This window comes from Nyctereutes procyonoides, unplaced genomic scaffold (assembly GCF_905146905.1).
Source record: "Nyctereutes procyonoides isolate TBG_1078 unplaced genomic scaffold, NYPRO_anot_genome, whole genome shotgun sequence".
In the NCBI taxonomy this organism is placed as follows: domain Eukaryota; kingdom Metazoa; phylum Chordata; class Mammalia; order Carnivora; family Canidae; genus Nyctereutes; species Nyctereutes procyonoides.
In genome coordinates this window covers 40,830,889-40,853,421 of record NW_026575125.1, presented here as the reverse complement: position 1 = coordinate 40,853,421, position 22,533 = coordinate 40,830,889, and the positions used below count along the sequence as shown (strand labels likewise).

General features: G+C 42.0%; 1 protein-coding gene across 3 annotated transcripts in view; it reads right to left on the bottom strand.

Annotated features, from left to right (window-relative positions):
• Positions 1-1,426: 1,426 nt before the first annotated feature.
• JADE3 (jade family PHD finger 3) overlaps positions 1,427-22,533 on the bottom strand; it is a 134,110-nt gene continuing 113,003 nt past the window's right edge. For 2 of the 3 annotated variants that reach the window (XM_055339096.1, XM_055339095.1), the window contains exons 8-11: positions 20,873-20,989; positions 8,472-8,942; positions 6,482-6,599; positions 1,427-4,484 (exon numbers count right to left, since the gene is read on the bottom strand). In XM_055339096.1, coding sequence (XP_055195071.1) covers positions 3,574-4,484; positions 6,482-6,599; positions 8,472-8,942; positions 20,873-20,989 — 1,617 coding nt within the window. In that variant the 3' untranslated portion in view covers positions 1,427-3,573. The remainder of the gene's footprint in view (positions 4,485-6,481; positions 6,600-8,471; positions 8,943-20,872; positions 20,990-22,533) is intronic. The other variant, XM_055339097.1, reaches the window with a different exon arrangement.

Below are 22,533 nucleotides of genomic sequence, written 5' to 3'. Positions count from 1 at the left end.
CTTCCGGCCGTACAGTTTGTTCCAGTCCACGAGGTTACATTAACTGAGTTCACAGAAGCCTCCTTTAAACAGGGCTGAGTGTTACAGAGCCCTGCGTAGGAGAGACAGCCTCAGGGCGGGCCTTTATCAACTCCAAAGTTATTTTGTAAAAACATCAACCCACGGTTGTGGCTTTCCATAAAACCTGAAAAACAGTTGAATTAATGCTGTGAAAATCTAATAAATGCTTATCATAAATAAGATACATTTTTGGAAAATATCACATGGAAGTTGCTCAGTGGTAAGGTTTTACTCCTATCAAGTGCTTTTTCTCAATTCTCAAGGGTCAGCAAACATGCTGAAGATTGTAAAGCCCAGGAGGGGGAAAAAAAAAACAACAACCCAGGACTGTGTCATCTGGTTTATTCTCTGAATTTAAAAGTTTCTTCAACAAAGATTTCATCTTCCATTGGCAATATAGACATTGGTATAAAGCCAGCTTTTCTTGGCTACAACAAAAGGGTACATTTGTAGTTTTGGTTCTCCAACATCTTACCTAACAATGTAGTGAATCAAGAGTTAGCCACTGGGGCACCTGAGTAGCTCAGTGGTTGAGCGTCTGCCTTTGGCTCACGGCATGATCCCGGGGTGCTGGGATAGAGTCCTGCATTGGGCTCCCCACAGGGAGTCTGTTTCTCCCTCTGCCTATGACTCTCTGTGTCTCTCATGAATAAATAAATAAATAAATAAATAAATAAATAAATAAATAAATAAATAAATAAACCTACCTTAAAAAAGAGCCATTAATGAGACGAAGGGTGAAAGGGAGAAAGAAAAGGTGGCCAAGGAGGGGCGGGGAGAAGGGGGAGGAAATCACCTTAGCTATTAACTATCTTCACTACTGATTTACCCAATGACCCTTAGTAAGTACATTTCTCAACCATAATGAAAATGTTTATAATGCCCTCAGAGTCCCTCCGCCATGACACTACAAAACCCATATTACATTACTATGCTCACATCCTCCAAATAGAACGCATTCTGTAAAGAGTGTATATTTAAGTGATGCCTGATCTAATCCTTTTGGACTGTGTGACTTTAGATAGGATCCATTTCTATGGTGATTTTTAAATGATGATGCTAAGTTTTGTCTTACTAGCCTGATGAAATCATGATTTTGGGGTAGAGTTCAAGGCCCCAGAATTCTCTTTGGTCCCTGGTAATTGACATGAATCATCAATCTGTGCCTCTAAACCTTCAATTCCTCCTCCTCCCGCTCTGTCCTTTCCCCCCACCATCTGTGTGGTTCAATGAGTAAGATTTTTAAATATAAAAGGAACAGATGTAAGATTTTCTAAAACCCATATGCCAAATTAAGAAATTACCACACTGACAGTAGTTAGCAGTTTTCATAATTTAATGAAAAAGTATTGGTAAAAAGGTGACATTTGAAAAAAGACTGAGTTTATCTTGGAAAACTGGACTATATAAGACAAAATGAAAAAAAATTAACAAAAGGTTAAGAGGTAATACTTCAAACAACAGCAAAATGTAGCAAATACATTTTGGGGCAATTGTAATTTACAGAACTGAAGGCTCCTTCATTTACTTAGGAAAATCTTGTAAAAATATTACAACTATATTTCCCTGACTGCAATTACTTTAGTCAATACTCTCCCAATGGCATTACATATGGAATTTGGCTGAAGCACTTTTTCAATGTTTGCTTTTCCTCCCACTCACTCTGAATCGAAAGGCATGAAGGGACACAGGCTATGGCACTGGCCTTGTGCAGAAGGAGTTTTTATCACACAGCTCTATTATAATTTTATTACTGGCAAGGTGTCAAATTTACTTCCCCCTGGGGCAGAACTCAAGAGAAAAAGCACAGAAACCTAGTGTATCCCCAGGAGAAACTGTTCTCCTCATTTGGATAATCCATAGCCGTTTCCATCCGAACAAAACACAGGACACCTACCACACATGCGATGGCGTGTTCACACACGTACACAGGCAATAAAAGAAACATTTTCAAGGTGTGGGCCAAAGGGGAGGCAAAATACAGTTTTCCAAAGAGGAAGAACAAACAAAAGCCATGGAACCCACTAACAAGGCTACAGGAACCAAAGCAGGGAAAGGAAAACTGGAGTTTCCCTTGTCCGTAGCGAGAGGAAGAGCCCCGGCCTGCCTCGCCTGACCCACGCCTACTGCAGCTGGGCTGTTTGTTCACCAGTAGGCAATGTTAAAACTCTAAAAGTGGCCTCTCTTGTCTGAAACTTCCCACTACAGTTTCCCAAACTAGAAGAGAATATTAATTTAAGGCTAAGAAGAAAAGAGAGCAGAGAACTATAGTCAGCTTCACATTTTAAAAACTGTAACATTTTCCCCTTCTTTAAATGGGAAGCAGACATGTTTTATCTGCCCCCCCAAATGTAATTATTCTCTTCCTCCCAGAAATCAATCAAGGCTGATAGTTTGGGAACAGGGTATAAGCAACTTCTGAAAAATGGCTCCAGCCTTTTTGTTTGGGAAATTGCCTTGGATTCAAAGTTGGTACAAAGCTAAATTATATCCATGTGTTAAACACATGCTTTCAAATTCTGTTTGACAATAAAAATCTGTTTCAAAATTAAAGCAGGTAAGAATACTTAACCTCTGTGCATTTTACTATATTTTAATTATACCTCAATAAAAATTTTTATAAACATTAAAGCAGGTATACAAAAACTGTCAGCCAAACTTATTTAAGTCAAACTGATTTGAAAACAATAACACAAAAACCCTGACCTGGTACAAATCCCCCAGAATTGGTCTCACTTTGGGAAAGGCTCTGGGATCCTTCACAAATGCTTAAATTGCGAGAATCAGAGCATTTTCCTTAGAAGTAGTACTTTTTTTGTACCTCTGTAAACACTATCCGCAAGTTAGCCTTTTATGCTTGTTAGATGGGTGAAGTGGTTACAAGTGCGTTCCTAACAAGCAAGTCTAGGAACAGGCCCTGGACACTCATAAGCATTAGGAGTATTGACTTGGTAAGGTAAGATACTGCGAAAGGAGCTCAACCTTATGCAGAGCAAAGGAAGAGGGTAGTGAGTCTCACAGTATCTGAGATGTGGTCTCTGGTCTCTCCCTGAAGTGGGGTTTCCAGATACCAATGGAGTTAGGAACTCCCTACAGACAGGAGCTCTGGGAGTCACATGCTGTAGCTTCAAAAGATAAGTAGTTTTAGTGTCTGATAATCATGGTCTCTTGCATATCCATTAACGATGCAAGGACTCTGAATATGTATGTGCATCAATGTGTTAATGTGACTGGAGAGCTGTCCCAGAGTATTTACTGAAGCAAGTACTCTAGGCCTAGCTGTTCTCAACAGCCTCTGGCAGAAAAACTTTCGGACAATCTGTAATTCTTTAATGTGCTTGTGAAAAGTAGACTTAAATGGTTTCAAAAACTGCAAGCCAATTTACTATGGAAACATTTTATTCTTTTCACTACAACTCCTCCTAACATATGCTAGAAATCCTTTTGGTGTGTGTGGCTTTCCCCAATGTATGGGGCAAAGGCAAAGATTAAGCTATTCTTGGAGGTTTCTGATCACCTTTGCGTTGAACTGTGGGAAACAGGATGTGTCTTGCTTTTACCATGACAATCTCGTCGAGAGTCATGGGAAGGATTCTCCCTGTCAGAGCTAACTCTTCTTACCCTAACTTTCTCTTTATTCCCATCACTTTCTGCTTCTGAATCACTCAGCTCCAAATCTGGGCAATACCCATCATTTTCCTGATATGAAGCTCTCCCTGCAGACCGCTTGACAAGCTGCTTGCCCCAGAGCTGCTCCTTGGGGTTAATATTCTTGGTTGGTTTCATATAACACTGGAGATCTTCCATGGTCCTCGGCCATCTGTTGGTGGTCTCCTTAAAGGACCTGCTAAACTGTTCCACGGTAGATTTTCTAAAGGTGCCCTGACTGGCCAAGTGGGAGCTGAGTATGGACTCCTGGTCACAGAACGTCTCACTTGAGCTGTCTTTTTGGGTGATATCTCCAGACCAGTTGCCCTCCAGGCCATTGGATTTGGCAAGCTTGGAGGTAGACTGACTTTTCCCATTCCCAATGGAAGACTGTCCATGCAGGGCAGCCTGAAGGACCAGAGGCTTTCCCAGTGATTGCCCGTGATAGAACTCCGGAGATGGAGTTCTCCATGCAGGACTGGGATCCTTTGTTTCACTCCGAGGATGGCTGAGACTGGCCAGCAGACGGTTACTCTTGCTCTCTAGTGAATGTCTCGGGTACGATTTCGTTCTCATTTCTAGTGGCTCCTGAGGCACCTGCATGCTCCTTACACCGTGAACAGGGGAGCTGCTGGCAGGAGATGGGGGTCCATGATCAGGCTCTGTGGAGCTGTTTTGGCAGTCTTCTGGAGCTGATTTGGGCATTTTTAACTTTAAGGTAATTCTTGGTGGTGGGTTAAACAATGAGTTTTCTAGTGCACTTGTCAAAGGAAGTCCTGTGATCAAAAGGAAAGATTCATCTTAACAACCGATTTAAATAACAGTGTACATGCTCATTATGGCACAGTGAGTTCACACACCCGCTCTTCCAAATGTCTAACAAGCCCCTGTCTTTGATATGCATGTACATCATGGTGGCATAGAAGCTGAAGGGAGCTGAGATAGAGGTTGGGTGGGGAGTACTACAGGTGGAAAACTCAACAATGCCACTGGTTTTTTTTTATATTAAATCCAAAAAATTTTTTATTGGTGTTCAATCTGCCAACATACAGAATAACACCCAGTGCTCATCCCGTCAAGTGCCCCCCTCAGTTTGTTATGTGTCTCTCAGCCTCTTCACCTATACTCTCCCAGTCTGTAAAATGGTCACAAAGACTAGCGTGCCACCTCCTATATCCCCATCTCTGCCCCCTCCATTTCTGAAAAGCATGCCAATAGCAATGGCTTAGAACAGAGTCTCCCCTTCTGTGTGTGTCTGTGTGTGTGCATGTGTGGGTACTGTATAGCACTTAGGACATGCCTTAGACATTTCAGATCCTACCCTCTAATCTCTTCTGTCCTTCCTAAAGCAAGTCAAGAACACAGCATAGGTTTTGGTGGAGGAAGAGTATGTGAATGTGTGTTTTAACCTGACAATAGTAGGAATGGTAGTGGGTGGTTCCCATGTGTTTTATGTCCTTAACCTAAAATAATTTCCTGACAGTGAATGACTATCGTGGAGGTATGGAGAAGGTTTTGTAGTGGCAAGGCCAGCAGAAAAGAATCACAACAGTCCTGCCCATGGCCTGCTATGGGGGTTGGCCTGGGGAGTACTGGCAATCAGTTACCTGGTTATATCATCCTACAATCATATTTAGAACAGATCTTCCTTTCTCTATTATTTTGAGTACTCTGAAATTTAAAAAGCACTACCAAACAATTTCTTCTTGCACAGGGACTTGACCTTTGCCCACAAGAGGACAACTAGTAGGGGCCTGGGCACCACACATTCCCTAAGGGTACATGTTGAATACTCACAGCTCCCATCTCTACCCGGGGCTGCCACCCACTGACACTACAAGCATTTATGGGGCTGGTTCCCACCAATCAGAAGCCACATCTGGGGCCAGTCTCCTCAGCAAGCAGGGGCCCTCCTCGCTATCCTTTGGTTTTCCTGGTCTTGTTTGTCATGGTGCCTTTGTGACTGAGCAGCCCTGCTCCTTTCTGCTATCCCATTCTGCTGTGACCCTTGATAATTGCAAACACCCCAGAGCCTTTGATGCCTACCTGACACCTCACTTCTGGGTGTCTCTCTTACTCTATGGCTGGCCCTTAGCTGGAGCTGGATTCTGTGCACCCTGCATAGTGACTCCTGGTTGCCCAGGCTCTGCCACCAACCTCTGTGTTAAATGAGATATAGGGAGGTTACAAATGTCACTGAATATGACTGTCATTGCAGCCAAGCTCCCCATGTTTAGGGCACTGTAATTATGCTCACCTGTCTCTCTCACCAAGCGGGCAGCACACCTTATAGGCAGGGATTTTGTCTTGCTGACTGCTCTACTTCCTAGCTCACTTCTTAGTCCACAGTAGGTCTTCAACAAATATTAGTACAAAGACAGAACCTATATCTCCTAACTATTGGCTAAGGGTTTGTTTAACCTTGGAATTAAACGTTTTCTGGAAACTAGGATTAGGTCTTATCCTACTGATTTCTAAATGAATCTGATGATTATGGAATAATTTCATGGTTTTCACTAATGGCCCTTAATATCTGTCTGACACCTAGATTATCTGCCCTACACCTGCAAGTCCCCCAACTCTACCTTGGGATTTCTTGCCTCATGAGTCAACACTGAAATGGGCCATGTTGTATTAGGGTTGGACTAGAGCAAATGAGATATTTGACAAGAATGTTACAAGATTTTTAAGTAAAACAACTGACATAAAATTAAAATTGTTAAAATAGGATATAACCAGAGTCTATATTAGGACATCTTTAATATAAAGTTACCTGCAGCCATTTCCTGGTTAGCAAGCTGGACTTGCAAACCGAAGATCTGTTCCTGTAGTTTGTTTTGTGATAATTTCAGTTTCTCTCGTCTGCTTATCATGTAACACAGATTTCGGACCTGAAAGCCCAACATACAGCAAATAGAGATTTTTGCCATGTTATAGAAACCTGACAATTGAAATTTTTTAGCTAAAATTAAGACAACTAAAATTAAGTGAGGTACAGGGGTGGCTGAAGAGAGAAGACAGAACACAAAAGACAGAGCCACTGTAAAGGAATTCATGTAGCACGATCAGTCGTGGGATCATGGTTCCCATATCAATCAGCAGCACAAGCAAAACGCTCCTAAGCCACTCCCTGAAACCTACTCTCCCTGCAGTGTGATGCGCGCAACGTTTATCTGCACAGCCAACTGAGGAAGACCGAGTGATGGTTTAACACTGTGGCCTTCCCTTTAGATCCCTGTATAAAACAATGGGGATGCTGGATCCAGTACAATTTTCTTTTTTTTTATTTTAAAGATTTTATTTATTTATTCATGAGAGTACAGAGAGAGAGAGAGAGAGAGAGAGAGAGAGAGAGAGAGAGAGAGAGAGGCGGAGACACAGGCAGAGGGAGAAGCAGGCTCCATGCAGGGAGCCTGATGTGGGACTCGATCCTGGGACTCCAGGATTGCACCCTGGGCCAAAGGCAGGTGCTAAATCGCTGAGCCACCCAGGGATCCCCCCAGTACAATTTTCTAACGAGTACTGGACCAGCAGGATAAAGGTCTGCTGGAAAGACTGAAAGTGGCTTTTTTGTTTACACCTCTAGCTTGGCCAAATCTCAGCCACAAGGGTGCAATCCTCATGCTCCCATACTCCCCATCCCACCTAGACAAATCACCCCACCTTTCTGTGCCCCAGTTTATTGCTCTGTAAAAAGGGCTAAACAATAGTACTTTCTTCACAGGCATGTTAGGATTAAATGAGTGAATATTTATGAAATGCTTAGAACAGTGTTGCCACATAGTAAGTGCTATAGATGTGTGAGTTAAATTTGCTCACAAAGTGAGCCAAATCTATTCCCTTCCAAATTCTGGTAGCAGAGAGAAAAACAAGCCATCTCTATAATTATACTTGATTATAAAATTCTCTAGGGTAAACACAGGGCCTAATTTATCTTTAAATAAGTGAGTTAAATGGACTTATCTGGTGTAGAGTCTCTTAACCAGAGGCGATTTTGACCTCCCAGGAGGCATTTGGTAATGTGGAACCATTTTTGGTTGTCACAGTGGGTATGTTGTATGTGTGTGTGTGGGTATTTGCTATTGGGTAGAGGCCAGGGATGCTGCTAAGCATCTAACAGTATCCCCCACAACAAAGGACAGTCCCCTACAACAAAGAACTATCCAGCCAGAATGTTAGCAGTGCCAAGTTTAAGAAACTCTGATCTAGTTCTTTCCTCAACGAAATTCATTCTTTCTTCAGCCCATAGTCTTATGTGTCAGTAAAATATAGCTGATCCAATTTAGGCTCAACGGTGAATAAAAAGTAAGCCACATGAAAATTTCTTTCAGATTTAAGGCTCATATAGCATATAAACGAGGGCCCTCCAAGTCCCTTGAAAGTGCCTGCCAAAGTTTGCCTGGGTGGCTCAGCGGCTGGGCGTCTGCCTTCAGCTCGGGGTGTGATCCCGGAGTTCCAGGATCGAGTCCCACATCAGGTTTCCTGCATGGAGCCTGCTTTTCCCTCTGCCTGTGTCTCTGCCTCTCTCTTTCTGTGTCTCTCATGAATAAATAAATAAAATCTTAAAAAAAAAAGACAGAAAGTGCCTGCCAAAAATGTAAACAGAGTCTAACGTTTGGGGCCAGGGTGTAATCAGAAGATAAGCAAGGACACAGAAGCCCACAGTATAAATGAGCTGACCTTTAGAAAATGACAAACTGGAAGAGGGCCTCCATTTTTATGCAGACCTAGACCTAAACAGTAGCCAGAGCTGATCACCTTACCCTCTCTAGGTCTTGCCGTAGATGCATAAACATTCTCATGCGAGTGTGAATACTCTCTTCTTTTGGCTGCACCAGGCCATTTTCTTCATCCTGCTTTGGAGGAAATAATGGCTTGTTGAAGTTACTTTTCCGCTTCAGTTTCCAGTAGTTATAGATAAAGTCCACGGCTAGTGTTGGCAGCCCCAGCTCTGCAGCCACATCTTCAACACGGACCAGGGAATAGAACTCCTCCTCCAGCTCCCGAAGCTTCTGTGCCCGCAGGCTGGTTTTCTCATTTTTGGCCTGACTCTGCTCTGCGGCCCTGTGTAGGGGGTACTCAGCCTCCCCGAGTTTCTGCCTATTTTGGCTGTGCTTGAGGCAGTATGACTTGAACTTCACTTCATCTCCCTCATCTAGGATGGTCTTCATCTCTAGGCTGTGCTCAAAGGCACAGGTGACATGGAAGGCAGTGATGCAGCTTTTCACAGAGCACTGTAGGAAGAAAAGAGGTGTTAAAGGCAGCAGGGCTGGAGGGTGGGGGGGGGAACCTTATATCCTTGGGCTTAAATTGAGAGGTCACAGGAAACAAAGGAAAGCCAGGGAGAAAACTGGCCCTAAAATGACAACAGATACTCTACAAATAACCCAGAAATCTGTTTGTATAGAACACAGAAAGAACAGAGGCAAAAAATATATATATATTTCAAACTCCTCTTTTTTATTTTTTTTTAATTTTTATTTATTTATGATAGTCACAGAGAGAGAGAGAGAGAGGCAGAGACACAGGCAGAGGGAGAAGCAGGCTCCATGCACCGGAAGCCCGATGTGGGATTCGATCCCGGGTCTCCAGGATCACGCCCTGGGCCAAAGGCAGGCGCCAAACCGCTGCGCCACCCAGGGATCCCTCAAACTCTTCTTTAAGATTTTAGCTCAAGCATTAAGTTCTTCTGAGAAATCTTCCCTGACCTTTGTGAAGAGTCATGCTATACCTTGTGTCCCCCACATCACATTATATGCTTCTATAGTGGTACTTTTCACACTGTACTTAACAGTATAGTAAATGTCAAATCCCTGGCTAGAGCTCTTAAAGACAGAAGCTGTGTCATTCAAATTTGCATTGGCATCAACTTTTGAATAAGCAGATGCTCAAGAAATGCTTTTTAAAAAAACGCTTCTAAATAAACAAAAAACCCAACAAAGTCAATATTATTGCCAGAGCATCTAGTGGTTCTAAAAAGGCCACAGGATCTCCAATTATCTAGGTAACCTAACTTCTTGAAATTATTCTTATAGAGCCATGCTGTCCAACATGGTAGCCAACTAGCCACAAGTAGCAATTTAAACTTAAATCAATTAAAGTTCTATATAATTCAAAATTCAAGTCCTCATTCACACTAGCCACATTTCAACAGCTTAAATCTACACTGGACAGTATATATTTCTATCACTGCAGAAAGTTCTATGGGAAATTAAGGCTACAGACAATCTGAGATTAAGCTTACAATATTCTGCTGTTCATAGATGCAACACATTTGTTAAGTAGCACGTGCTGAGGATTCATTTACAGGGCAGCAGAGTAGGAAGAACCGGGCTCAGGATTGCTGTCCTCCTGTGCTTCGACTGGTCTCAATTACCATTTGTTATGCTTGCGATGCTTGCGATCTTTCCTTCCAAAGATTTTAAATGCATGGGTGCATGTATATGTTTATACAGAGGAAGGAGAGAAAGCGATGGAGCATTTATTTCTAAAAATAGGGGGAATTCCTGTGGTGAAAGCCAAGTCTCAGCTCTTTTGGAAGCCTGCATCTGGATGGCAGACTGCTCAATTACCTTTATGTTGGGTTTTTGATAACTACAAATAAGGAATGACCTTGGGTTTGAATAAAGACTAAAAAGATGCAAATCCTGACAGGTCTCCCTTATAATAGATTGAGAAATTCAACACTTAAGATAAAACTGGCAACCGTCAAAGCTTCAATGGGGACAGATTCCATTTAAGCTAATTTTATAGGATAAAGAATTCCAGAGATGAAATTTAATTCTAAGATCATCTTATCCAGCACATTTATTACTATTTGTGCTTCCCTTTAGAGTACCTGATGTTCTACCTTCACTGCCCTGCCCCCTCCCAACTCCTTTCTCACTTTTCTTTTTTTCTTCCAAAGATTTTGTTTGTTTGTTTATTTATTTATTTATTTGAGAGAGAGAGAGAGAGAGAGCGAGCCCATGTGTGCAAGCAAAAGTGGTGGTGGTGGTGAAAGCAGAGGGAGAAGCAGACTCCTCACTGACCAGGGAGCCTGGCGTGGTGCTCGATCCCAGGACTTCCTGCAACCATGACCTGAGCCGAAGGCAGACACTTAACCGACTGAGCCACCCATGCACCCCTCCTTCCACTTTTCAAGTAAGTGGTAATCTAACCACTTAAACAGCATTCCTGAGACAGCCCACCTCACCTTTGGACAGCTCTAATGGAAAAGTTTGTTACGTTATGCTGAAATCCGTATCCTTAAAAGGTCCATGATGAAAGCCAAAAATGTCCTTTTATTTGGGCACCTTCTGCTAATCACTTGGCTAAGAAATTAGCCAGTCATTTAGAGAACACATAGCAAAAGGCATTTTTTAAAAAGATTTTATTTATTTATTCATGAGAGAGAGGGGGGGGGAGGGCAGAGACCCTGGGCGAAGGCAAGTGCTCAACCACTGAGCATCCCAGTCATCCCAATTTTTCTTTCTTTTTTTTTAAGATTTTATTTATTTATTCATCAGAGAGAGAGAGAGGCAGAGACACAGGCAGAGGGAGAAGCAAGCTCCATGTAGGGAGCCCGACGTGGGACTCGATTCTGGGTCTCCAGGATCACGCCCTGGCCCAAAGGCGGCGCTAAACCACTGAGCCACCGGGGATGCCCAAAAGGCATTTGTTTTAAGCAAAAGATTAAAAGTGTTGGGCATAGTACTCTTTCACTGTTTAGTAGCTGATAAAAATATGGGAAGAGAAAGCAAAAGGACTGTTTCCTATTCAAGGGGATGAATGTGTGACATAAAACTAATACTGACAGGAAGCTAAAAATAGACCATCTCTCTCAGGTCAGATTTATAGCCATCTGTAGAGACATAACTATAAATTACTAAAAATAAAAGACAATACATGAATAAGTATTGGGTACTTAGATGAAAAATGGAATGCCCCTAGGAAACTCTGCCATAAATCCATCTAGTCGCAAAAAAAGGTCATTCTATGATATTTACAGCTGATCTATAGATCTTGGTGGTAAAGGAGAAATGCCAATCCAGTTTTGGTGCCAATCAAATATCTATTTGCTTTTCCCAAAAACATATACTTGGAACATTCTGTTAAACAAAGTGCCTTTATATATATCGCATTTGTTTCTACTGTAACCACTTAAAGTGACAGAGGAGGTATTATTATACTCATTAAAATAACAGCTTTGGGATGCCTGGGTAGCTCAGTGGTTGAGCGCTTGCCTTTGGCCCAGGGTGTGATTCTGGAGTCCCACATCGGGCTCCCTGCATGGAGCCTGCTTCTCCCTCTGCCTGTGTCTCTACCTCTCTCTCTGTGTCTCTCATTAATAAATAAAATAAAATCTTAAAAAAATAACAGCTTTATTGAGATAGAGTTTATGTGCCATAAAAGTCACCAATTTTAAGTATACATTTCAATGATTTTAGTATATTTACATAGTTTGCAACCATCACCACTACATAATTCCGGTATTTCATCACCCCCCAAAAAAGAAATCTCATGCCTCCCTGTAGTCACTTCCTGTTTCTAATCCCAGCTCCAAGTAACCACTAATCTAACTTGGTGTTTCTTTAAAATATTTTAAAAATATTTTATTTTTTTTATTCATGAGAGACACACAGAGAGAGGCAGAGACATAGGCAGAGGGAGAGGCAGGCTTCTCATGGGGAGCCTGATGCAGGACTCGATCCCAGGACCCCAGGATCATGACCTGAGCCAAAGGCAGACGCTCAACCACTGAGCCACCCAGGCATCCCTAACTTTGTGTTTCTGTAGATATGCTTATTCTGGACATTTCATATAGGAGGAATCATACAACATGTGGCATTTTCATCTTTTTCTTTTCACTTAGCATGTTCTTAAGGTCCATCCATGTTATAGCATGTTTCAGAATTTCATTCTTCTAAAAATGTGGCTAAACAATATTCCATTGTATGGACATACCACATTTGTTTATCCATTCATCACTTGATGGGCATTTGGGTTGTTTTCACTTTTTGGCTGTTATGAAATAATGCTGTGAGCACTAAGTTTTTGTGTGGACATATGTTTTCATTTCTTCTTGGTAAGGTGCATTAAAGGATTAACCTTGCCCAAAGAAAGGTTTGGCCCTGTGCCCCCAGCTCCTAAGATAACCTCTAAGCCTTTGGAATGTCTTTTTTTTTAAATTTTTTTTAATTTATTTATTTATGATAGTCACACACACACAGAGAGAGAGAGAGGCAGAGACACAGGCAGAGGGAGAAGCAGGCTCCATGCACCGGGAGCCCGATATGGGATTCGATCCCGGGTCTCCAGGATCATGCCCTGAGCCAAAGGCAGGCGCCAAACCACTGCGCCACCCAGGGATCCCTGGAATGTCTTGATTGAGAAGACAGTGCCTGTTTATCTGGGATCGTTGGGCCATGTCAGGTAGTCTATGTTACCTGATGTATGGTGGAGGCTTTGGGCCACTGGGATCAGCACGATCTCTGGAGGAACTGGAGACTAAGGTCAGCCATGCAGGTGGTCAACTGTGTCTACATCACCAATTCCTGATAAAATCTCTGAACGCTAAGACCTGGGTGAGCTTCCCTGGTTGGCAATACTGTGTATTATGACACATCATTAGTAGAGAAATCAAATCTGTCCCTAAGACTCCACTTGGGGAGGACAACTGGAAGCTCCATGCCTGGTCTCTCTTGGACCCTGCCCCATGCACCTCTTCCCTTTGCTTTTTTTTAATCTGCATCCTTTTACTGTAATAAACCATAACCACAAGTACAATGGCTTTTCTGAGTTCTGTGAGTCCTTCTTGTGAATTACTGAACCTGAGGGTGGTCCTGGATACCTCTCAGACTGCAGGTATATACTTTGAAGTGGAATTGCTGGGTCATATGGTGATTCTACATCTAACTTTTCGAGGAACTGACAAATTGTTTTCCACAGTGGCTGCATGTTTTATATTTCCACCAGCAAAACACAGGGTTTCCAATTGCTCCACATTCTTGCCAATAATTGTTATTGTCTGCCTTACTGATGATTATCAGTAGGATAATGAAGTGAGGATGAAGTGGTATTTCACTGTGGTTTATTTATTTTTAAAGGGGGGGAAGAGGAATAATTTTCTATGTATTCTTCAGAAATTATAGAAAATAAATGAGTTACGAGATGAGATGCTTGGGTGGCTTAATGGATGAGCATCTGCCTTCAGGTCAGGGCGTGATCCCGGGATCCAGGATTGAGTCCCGCATCAGGCTCCCCTCAGGGAGCCTGCTTCTCCCTCTGCCTGTGTCTCTGCCCCTCTCTCTCTCTCTGTGTCTCTCATGAATAAATAAATCTTAACGAAAAAGAAATGAGTTAAGAGATATTTCGTCACCCCCCAAAAAGAAAACCATGTATCCTCAAAAGGGGATGACACCTGCCTGGAACACTAAGGGCCTGGTGCATATGTACTCAGGAGTTCCCATGCTGCTGCAGGACAGTGTCCATTTGGTTGTCTTTAATCCCAAATGATCTGTGAACAGACAACTGGGTGGTATCACAGCAATTTTCTCAAAACTCTCACTGAAACAATATCATAAATGGTTCAAGCCAGCCTATAAAACTTACTCCAGCCATTGTATACTAAAACTCTGGCACCAACAGTGGCCACCAGCCCTCCTGACCTCTCATCCCTAAGAGTCTGCAAGTCTGAGGGCAGATGTCACTTTAGTGTTATTTAACTTTTCCCATGTTTGTTTCTTTTAAAGATTTTATTTATTTATTCATGAGAGACACACAGAGAGAGGCAGAGACATAGACAGAGGGAGAAGCAGGCTCCCTACAGGGAGCCCGATGTGGGACTTGATCCCAGAATCCAGGATCATGCCCTGAGCCGAAGGCAGACACTCAGCCACTGAGTCACCCAGGCATCCCTAACTTTTCCCATTTATATTCGGCCTCCCTTAATAGACTATAAACTCCTGAAGGCAGGGACCGGAAATGCCTTAGAACCAGAACAATTTGTACTGACGAAATTTGGAATATATGAAAAAAATACTAACTATAGTTATTGAGTAGGCATACTTGCATTTCCCCACTTGTTGAAGATTTTTACTTGTTTTTTAAAAAGTTCACTTTCCTCATAATCAAACTCATATTAGCCTAACAATAAACTCATGGCAGCGCACTGATTTATCCTGAATTCGATCCATTTGCATGTGATTTCAAACATGACCACATCCATCTACTGTCAAAAGAGACACTTATCTAGCACCAAATGTTTCATGATTCTACTCAGTTTGGCTGCATGAGTGCTTTCCATCAGCAAAGTCTGAACGACTCCTAGGAATAATAATATGAATAATTAAAAACAAGTACAACTACTATTACAACTGAGTATTTACTAAATGTTAAGCACTGTACTGATAAGCTCTTTATTAAATAGGTATTATTATCATTTCCATTTAGAGATATGGAAACGAAGGCACAGCTATGGTAGGTATCTTCCTTAAGATGTGTAAGAAGCAAGGAGGTGGAACCAGAATTTGAACCCCAGGAATCTGGCTCCAAAGGTCATATTCTTTTTTTTTAAAGTAAGTGTGTGTATGTATATTTATTTATGTATTCAATCAATCAATCTTTCCACCCAACGTGGGGCTTGAACTCATGACCCTGAGATGAAGAGTTGTATGCTCTTCCAACTGAGCCAGCACCCCAAATGTCATATTCTTAACCACTGTTCTTTCTTTCTTCTCAGAGAAAACTGAAAACATGTGGATCTAGGTTGAATGGGGCTTGAACAGAAGACATATAAGGATCCTACAGGAATTCTGGAAAGCTGGCAGTTAGAGGGACTATGGCCAAGGTCTAGGCAAAATCCAGAGCTGTCTGGGGTATCTCATTTGAACCTAGTCTTTATGATCTGGTTCAGGATTATCAGAAATACTTCATGTTCAGGAGAAAGTTTCTAGCTCCCAGATATGGAAGCTGTAGACATTGGCTAGTTTAGACCCCAAACCCACCAGTGCTGGATTCTATCCTTCCCCAGTGAGTGTTCCCAAATCAAAAGAGGACAGATACATGTGTTCCCACTGCTGGGAAACAGGAAGAATAAACATGATTCACAGCTAGTTAAAAAACCCATAAAGAGTTAAAATAAAACAAAATACCCCAAATATGTTATTAATCACAAAGGCTTAAAATAAACCTCCCAAGAACAATGATGCTAATTGACCCCTACTGAATTACTGTATTTGTTTACTATATTTTTGATTCACATACAGGGAGCAAGATGTTAAATTACTAATGAGTTTGGAATTAACTTTACTTAGTGGTGGTTTAAAAGGAAGAAAAAGGTTTTGGTCTGTTTACCCACAGGAAAACTAGGTATCAACCATGGAAAACAAACACCACACCACTCTATACGTTTAAGTAGAATGTAGGTGGGAAAAGATTACACACTTTAGAAGGTCACCTGAAGTTCATTCCCCCTCACTCCGGGGGAGGGTCTTTAATACAGCCTGGCACTCACACTGCACTTCCCCAAACCATAAAATGATTTCACACCTCTCCTCAAACCCCTGGGCCTCACTCTCAGCTGATGATCCTGCTTCCTACCTCACTGAGGAAATTAAAACCATCAAAAGAGTACGTCTGCAGGTTCCCATCAGCATGCATACTTAATACTGAACCTATATTCTGCCTTCAAGGCTGTTACCAGGGAAGAACTATCACGCTCCTGCTCAAGGCCACCCCTTCATCGTGCACTTTACCCCACCCTCTCTCACCTATGGAAAACCTCACCTTCAGCAGTTTTTCCTCTCCACTATATCACTCCCTTTCATGCATTACTGCAATGCTCTCTGTGTTAACAAGTATACATACATATACTTGGTATTTCTACCATCTTAAGGAAAAGACCTCTTTACCTCACCTTTTTGAACTGTTCCTACTCCCTCTCGTTGCCCTGACCCTCAGCAAATGTAGCTTTTGCCATTGCTGCTGCCCCTAAACGGTTCCTTCCAATTACCAATAATCACACTGCTAAATTCAGGGGTCCATCTGTAGTCCTCACCTTACTTCAGTCACATCTTTACACCACTGATCCTTTCCTTCTCTTTGAAATGCTTTCTTCTCTTGATTTTTAGGCTGCTATATACTCGGTTTTCCTCCTGTCTCCCTGCTGTCTTCTTCCCAGTCTCTGCCACTTCTTACTCTACTGGACTTTTTCATTCTGGAATGCTTCCAGGACTAGTGCTTGGTACTGTTCTATCTACACTCACTCACTCACTTGGTGATCTTACCCAGTCCAGGCTAAAGCCATCTCTAGGCCAATGTCTCCCAAATGCATGTTTGCAGTCCAGTATTTTTCCCAAACTCCAAACTCACATGGAAAACTTCCAGTTGGACATTTCCACTAGGATGTCGAATAGATATCTCAAACTTAAGTGTCTAAACCTGAACTCATCATCTCTTCCTCCAAATCTGTTCTCCTGCAGATTTCTCTTTGGTTTATGGCAACTTCATCCTTCCCACCATTTGGGCCCCAAACCCGAAGGTATCCCCAACTCCTATCTTTCTCCCACACTTCATATCTAATTCACAGTCAATTCTGTTGGTTCTATCTTCAACATTCATCCAGAATCTAGTCACTTTTCATTACCTCCAGGGCGACTACTCCAGTCAAAGCCACCACCGTCTCTCAAGGATTATTAGAATAGCCTTCTAAACTGCTTTTCCTATTTCCAATCTTCCTTCCCCAGTCTATTCTAAATATAGGGGTCAGAGCCCATTTTTGTTTTTAACCTTTTACCATGGAAATTTAAAAACGTATATAACAGCACAGAGAATAATAATGACCTCCATATACCCATCGGCCAGCTTCAATAGTAATTAATGTATGACCAATCTTGTTTTATCTTTAACCCCCATAGTACCCTGCCCCCCAGGTTATTTTGAAGTAAATATTAGACATCATATCATTCTATAGAGTGATCCTTTAAAAACACAAGTCAAATCATATCACTTGCCTACTCAAAGCCTGCCAACTGCTCACCCTTAAACTGAGAGTAAAAACAAAAGATCTCATAAGTGCCCTCGAAGCCCTACACCAGGGGCTGGCAAACTATGGCCCATAGACCAAATGCAGCAGCTGCTTTTGTGTGGCCCAAGAGCAAAGAATGGGAGCTAAGGATGTTTTTACATTTTTAAATGATGCAAAAAATAAAAAGAAGAATCCTTTATGACACGTGAATGTGAAATTCAAATTTTACAGTCCACCATAGGTTTTACTGGAATACAGCCACGTTCATTCGCTTAAGTACGGTCTATAGCTGTCTTCATGCTCAAGGTAGAGTTGAATAGTTGTGTCACAGACTGTATAACCCGTAAAGCCTAAAATATTTACTCTGTTTACAGAAAAAAAAAAACCTGCCAATTTCTTCTGTAAACAGCCAAGTTCCTGTATGATCTCTCTGATATTCTCTTCTTACCCACTCCATTCTAGCCTCATTGGTCTCCTTCCTGTCACTCAAACAGGCCAGACACACTCCTATCATTGGCTGATCCCTCAGCTGGGAATATTTTTTTTGGGGGGGGGGCGGCCGAGGGGCGGGGGGCGGGGCCGCAGGGGCCGGTTTCCCTTCCCTCTCCCCTCCTCCCTCCACCCCTGGGAGCAAGCGAGGGCCGGGCAGGCCGGCATCCCTTCCAGGGAGCAGAGGCCTCCCTTGCTGGGAATATTTTTACCTGAAATATCTGCATAGTTTTCTCTCATCTTCAAGTCTTTTCTCAAATGTCATCTCTACGGCAGGTCCTACTCTGATCAGTCTATTTAAACCTCTAATGCATGCCCACTGCCCACACTCTCCCCAACTTCTTAGTGTGCTCCACTTTTTCCTTTCTACAGCACTTCTCATTTTCTCATGCACTGTTCCTTATTCTCTATTTCTCTCAACTCAAACCTAAGTTGCAAGGCACAAGGTTCTTTGTTGGTTCACTGATAAATCTCTAGTGCCTAGAACAGCGCCTGGCACACAATTAGGCACTCAAATATTTGTTGAATAAATGTAATTCCTTATAATAAAAAATTTAAGAGTCTTAATTTGGTAAGATCTTTACAAAATGCTGACTCTAAACTCTAAGCAATAAAAGTAAGAATCATTGCCCTGCAGGTGAAAAACCTACTCCAGAATGCTTTATCCGTCCATCTGTTCATCTATCCATCAGTCTAATATTTACTGTCTGCCTGCCATGTCAGGGGTGTGGGGGACCTAAGGATGAAACAGTCTGAGCTTACAATCTACTAGGGAAGGTAAATCTAAGATAAATAACTCAGACAGTGTGGAAGAATGTGGTAACATGGGGCTGTAATGCAAACCTGGGTCTGCTAAGGTCAAGGCCAGTGTTTTCTCTCATAGCAGTCATGCTGCCAATTACTAACAATTCTAAGAAAATCATCCTTTAAAACAGGAAAGATAGGGAGAAAAATGTAGGCACCACAATAATGAAAATAAGTTAACTAATGCATATAAGTTCAATGTGCTATTATAAAATGGCTAATAATGGGACACCTGGCTGGCTCAGTCAGTGGAGCATAGGACTCTTGATCTTGGGGTTCTGAGTTTGAGTCCCACGCTGCGTGTAGAGATTACTTAAATTTTTTTAAATGACTAATAATTATAAAAACATGGAAACTATTTTATTTTTTAGTGGGGAGAATGAATATTATAACAAATTTATGACATAATTAAATATGGATATATTTATTCAATAAACACTAATTGAGCACTGACAATGAGCAGACACTCCCCTTTGTGCTAAGGGGAAATCCACGGAAGAATGATGCACAACTTTGGCCTCCCAAGGGCTCACATCTGAGGAGCAACCAGGATAGAACTTAGGAAAACCTAATTAGGCAATCCAGTGGGATTAGTGTTCCCTTAAATTGTTTTCCTTTATAACTGCTATAGTTAAATAATATCAGCAGAAAAAAAAAGTTTAAAAAAAGGCAGGACAAAGTATCCAATTCTATTAGATGTAAAAAATGAATTTTAAAAATTGAAAGGGCCTTTGGGGTCCAGGTTATGTTCATTTTTTAATACTTTTTTAAAAAGATTTTATTTATTTATTTATTTATTTATGAGAGAGAGAGAGAGAGAGAGAGAGAGAGAGGCAGAGGCAGAGGGAGAGGGAGAAGCAGGCTCCATGCAGGGAGCCCGACGTGGGACTCAATCCTGGGTCCCCAGGATCACACCCAGGGCTGAAGGTGGCGCTAAACCGCTGAGCCACCCAGGCTGCCCCAGATTATGTTCTTTAAATACCATTTCTCAGTAAAAGAACCAGGTTTATTTCAAGGAGTAGCTGATCCCAGGTCTACAGCAAGAAATCTACAAGATGAGCCAGACAGCAGGAAATCTCATGAAATACCTAGAGCCGTTGTCCCTAAGTGATGACATCGTATATGGCTCTTTTTCTATTAAGGAACTCAGCAGGCAAATCTAATTTTAACCAACCTGCAGCTCCTTTGCAGGAGGCCTGGGGAGTAGAAGGGTCAACCCTTCTGCCTTTGTCGGAGGTAAATGGCTTCTCCCAGTCTCATCTGCCATCCCCCAATTATTGCTGTTGGGTGCACCAGCTACTACTTCTACTTCATTCAGCTGAATTCTTGTAGCCCAGACGTCTCAGAAAACTTTACTTGTACTCCATATACGAGAAATGTGTGCCTGTGAGAATGACTTTCAAACCTATCTACCAGAATTTATACATTTAGATGCAGCTTTCCCTACCAAAAAATGAGTTGTACTTAGTCTAGCAACAGTCACTGGTTGAATCACCTTGGAACCTGAGTCCATCCATAGTTAGTGGGTGAGATGCACAGGAAGATGGGCCTGGTTGTTTTAGAGTTATGGCTTGTTTCCACCCAGGATGGTATCATCTAGCTTCAGAACTTACCTAATTCATCAGAGATCTGACAGCAAAGGATGAAAATTAACTACCACTATGGATGAAAAGAGTAAACTGAAGTGTGTAGAGGCAATGTCTAAAAAAAAATGGCTCCAGAATGGTCTGTACAATGGCAGAGCCCTAGGAGTGAGTGGGAGGCCTCCCGAGTAAACTTGCAGCTAAGAGGCTGCTCTCACTGGGAAGTTGAGGCTGGCTAATTCAGTGGTAGCCCACTTCACTATTTCTCTTGGGGACTTACCTGAATACAGGCTCCTGTCTTCAGCTTGCACAGGTTGCAGACTAAGGCCCATCGACTGGGCGGGATGTGGGAGACCTTTGTGATTGGTTCCATTCTCTCAGGACAAGCAATGCTGACCTACAAATAAAACATCACCATAAGGCAGAGGCACCAAGGCATTCTAGAAGTACCTCTTGCAAACCAAAAATGATATTACACGAAGCTCAGGACATCAAAACGATGAGGTGAACCATGTCTCTTACGGTTACTATGTAACAAAGAATAAATAAAACCTATCTCTAGCCACTGCTCAGATCTTTGATAATTTCTAGTAATGTAAAATTACTGATTCATATACAGAATGAGAGGGCAGGAGTAGAGATGGGCATGGTTACCTTAATGAATCCAAGATATCCACATTTTACTTAGGAACCAAAGAAAGCCACTAAGGAAAGGAATTAAAATTCACAAAATCTAGCATCCATTCTATGTAAGAGATGGTGCCACATGCCTTGTTTTGTCATTTAACCAACCAAGGATGAAAAATAGGCAGTGACAAGCCTTTCAGTTCAGTTTACAAAGAGGCATGATATTATTAGAAAGTAGCAGCAATCTGGGTAATGAAGAGGTTGCAGCACGTAAGTAGGAAGGATGAGGATGGTAACATTTTCAAACCACAGTCTTTTAAATCATGTAACTACCGTCAGTCTGCTCTACTCTTTCAGCCAAAGTACCTTCAAAGTGAAATCAGTACTTTGGGAGAGTACTGAAAGGAAGGCATGCTTTAAAAACAAATGGAAAATATTTTTTCCATATGAATGTGAGGGGTTAGGCAACTTCTGGTAAAAAAAAAAAGTGTTCTCCCCCTCTCTTACAAATGTGTACATGAGTTTCTGAGAGCACCACAACTTTAAAAAGTGAAAGACTGTCAAATAAGGCTAGTTAAACTAGCACCAGATCTACCCACATCAAGAAATCAACAGTAGGGGGATCCCTGGATGCTTCAGGGGTTTAGCGCCTGCCTGCCTTCAGCCCAGGGCGTGGTCCTGGAGTCCCGGGATCGAGTCCCGCATCAGGCTCCCTGTGTGGAGCCGGCTTCTCCCTCTGCCTGTGTCTCTGCCTCTCTCTCTCTCTCTCTCTCTCTGTCTCTCATGAATAAAATCTTTAAAAAAAAACCAACAGTAGAAAGATGACAGTGATCTTGGGCAACCCAAAAGGTACTAAAAACCAAAAGACAATAGATAAGAAAGCTTCTTTTATTTCTAGAGGACTCTTCAGGAGTCATGTTCTAAACTTACTATGCTGAGAGAGCTTGCTCTATTAGCTGGGACATTTGCTGCTTGAAACCAGTCACTCTCAGGCCAGACACCTGAGAGCTCCTATCAGTTTGTAAGCTGGACATTCTTAGTAAGAACAAGAAACCATTAGTCAAATATTTTTTAAAACGATTACTTCTCTATCCATCAGAATACCATAGTATTTATCATGGACAGTTTAACTCTGTGAGCTTGAGCTCAACTGTTAACTCCCCTGGAACTGCCATTAACAAGATAAAGCCAGGGAAGTTTTTAAAGGACAATGAATTACTGATACAGTATCATGAGCTTTCCCATGAACAGAATTCTAAAGTCTCTCTTGCCCTGGAGTTAAACTGCCTAACAAATTTGCTGGGTTGGATAGTG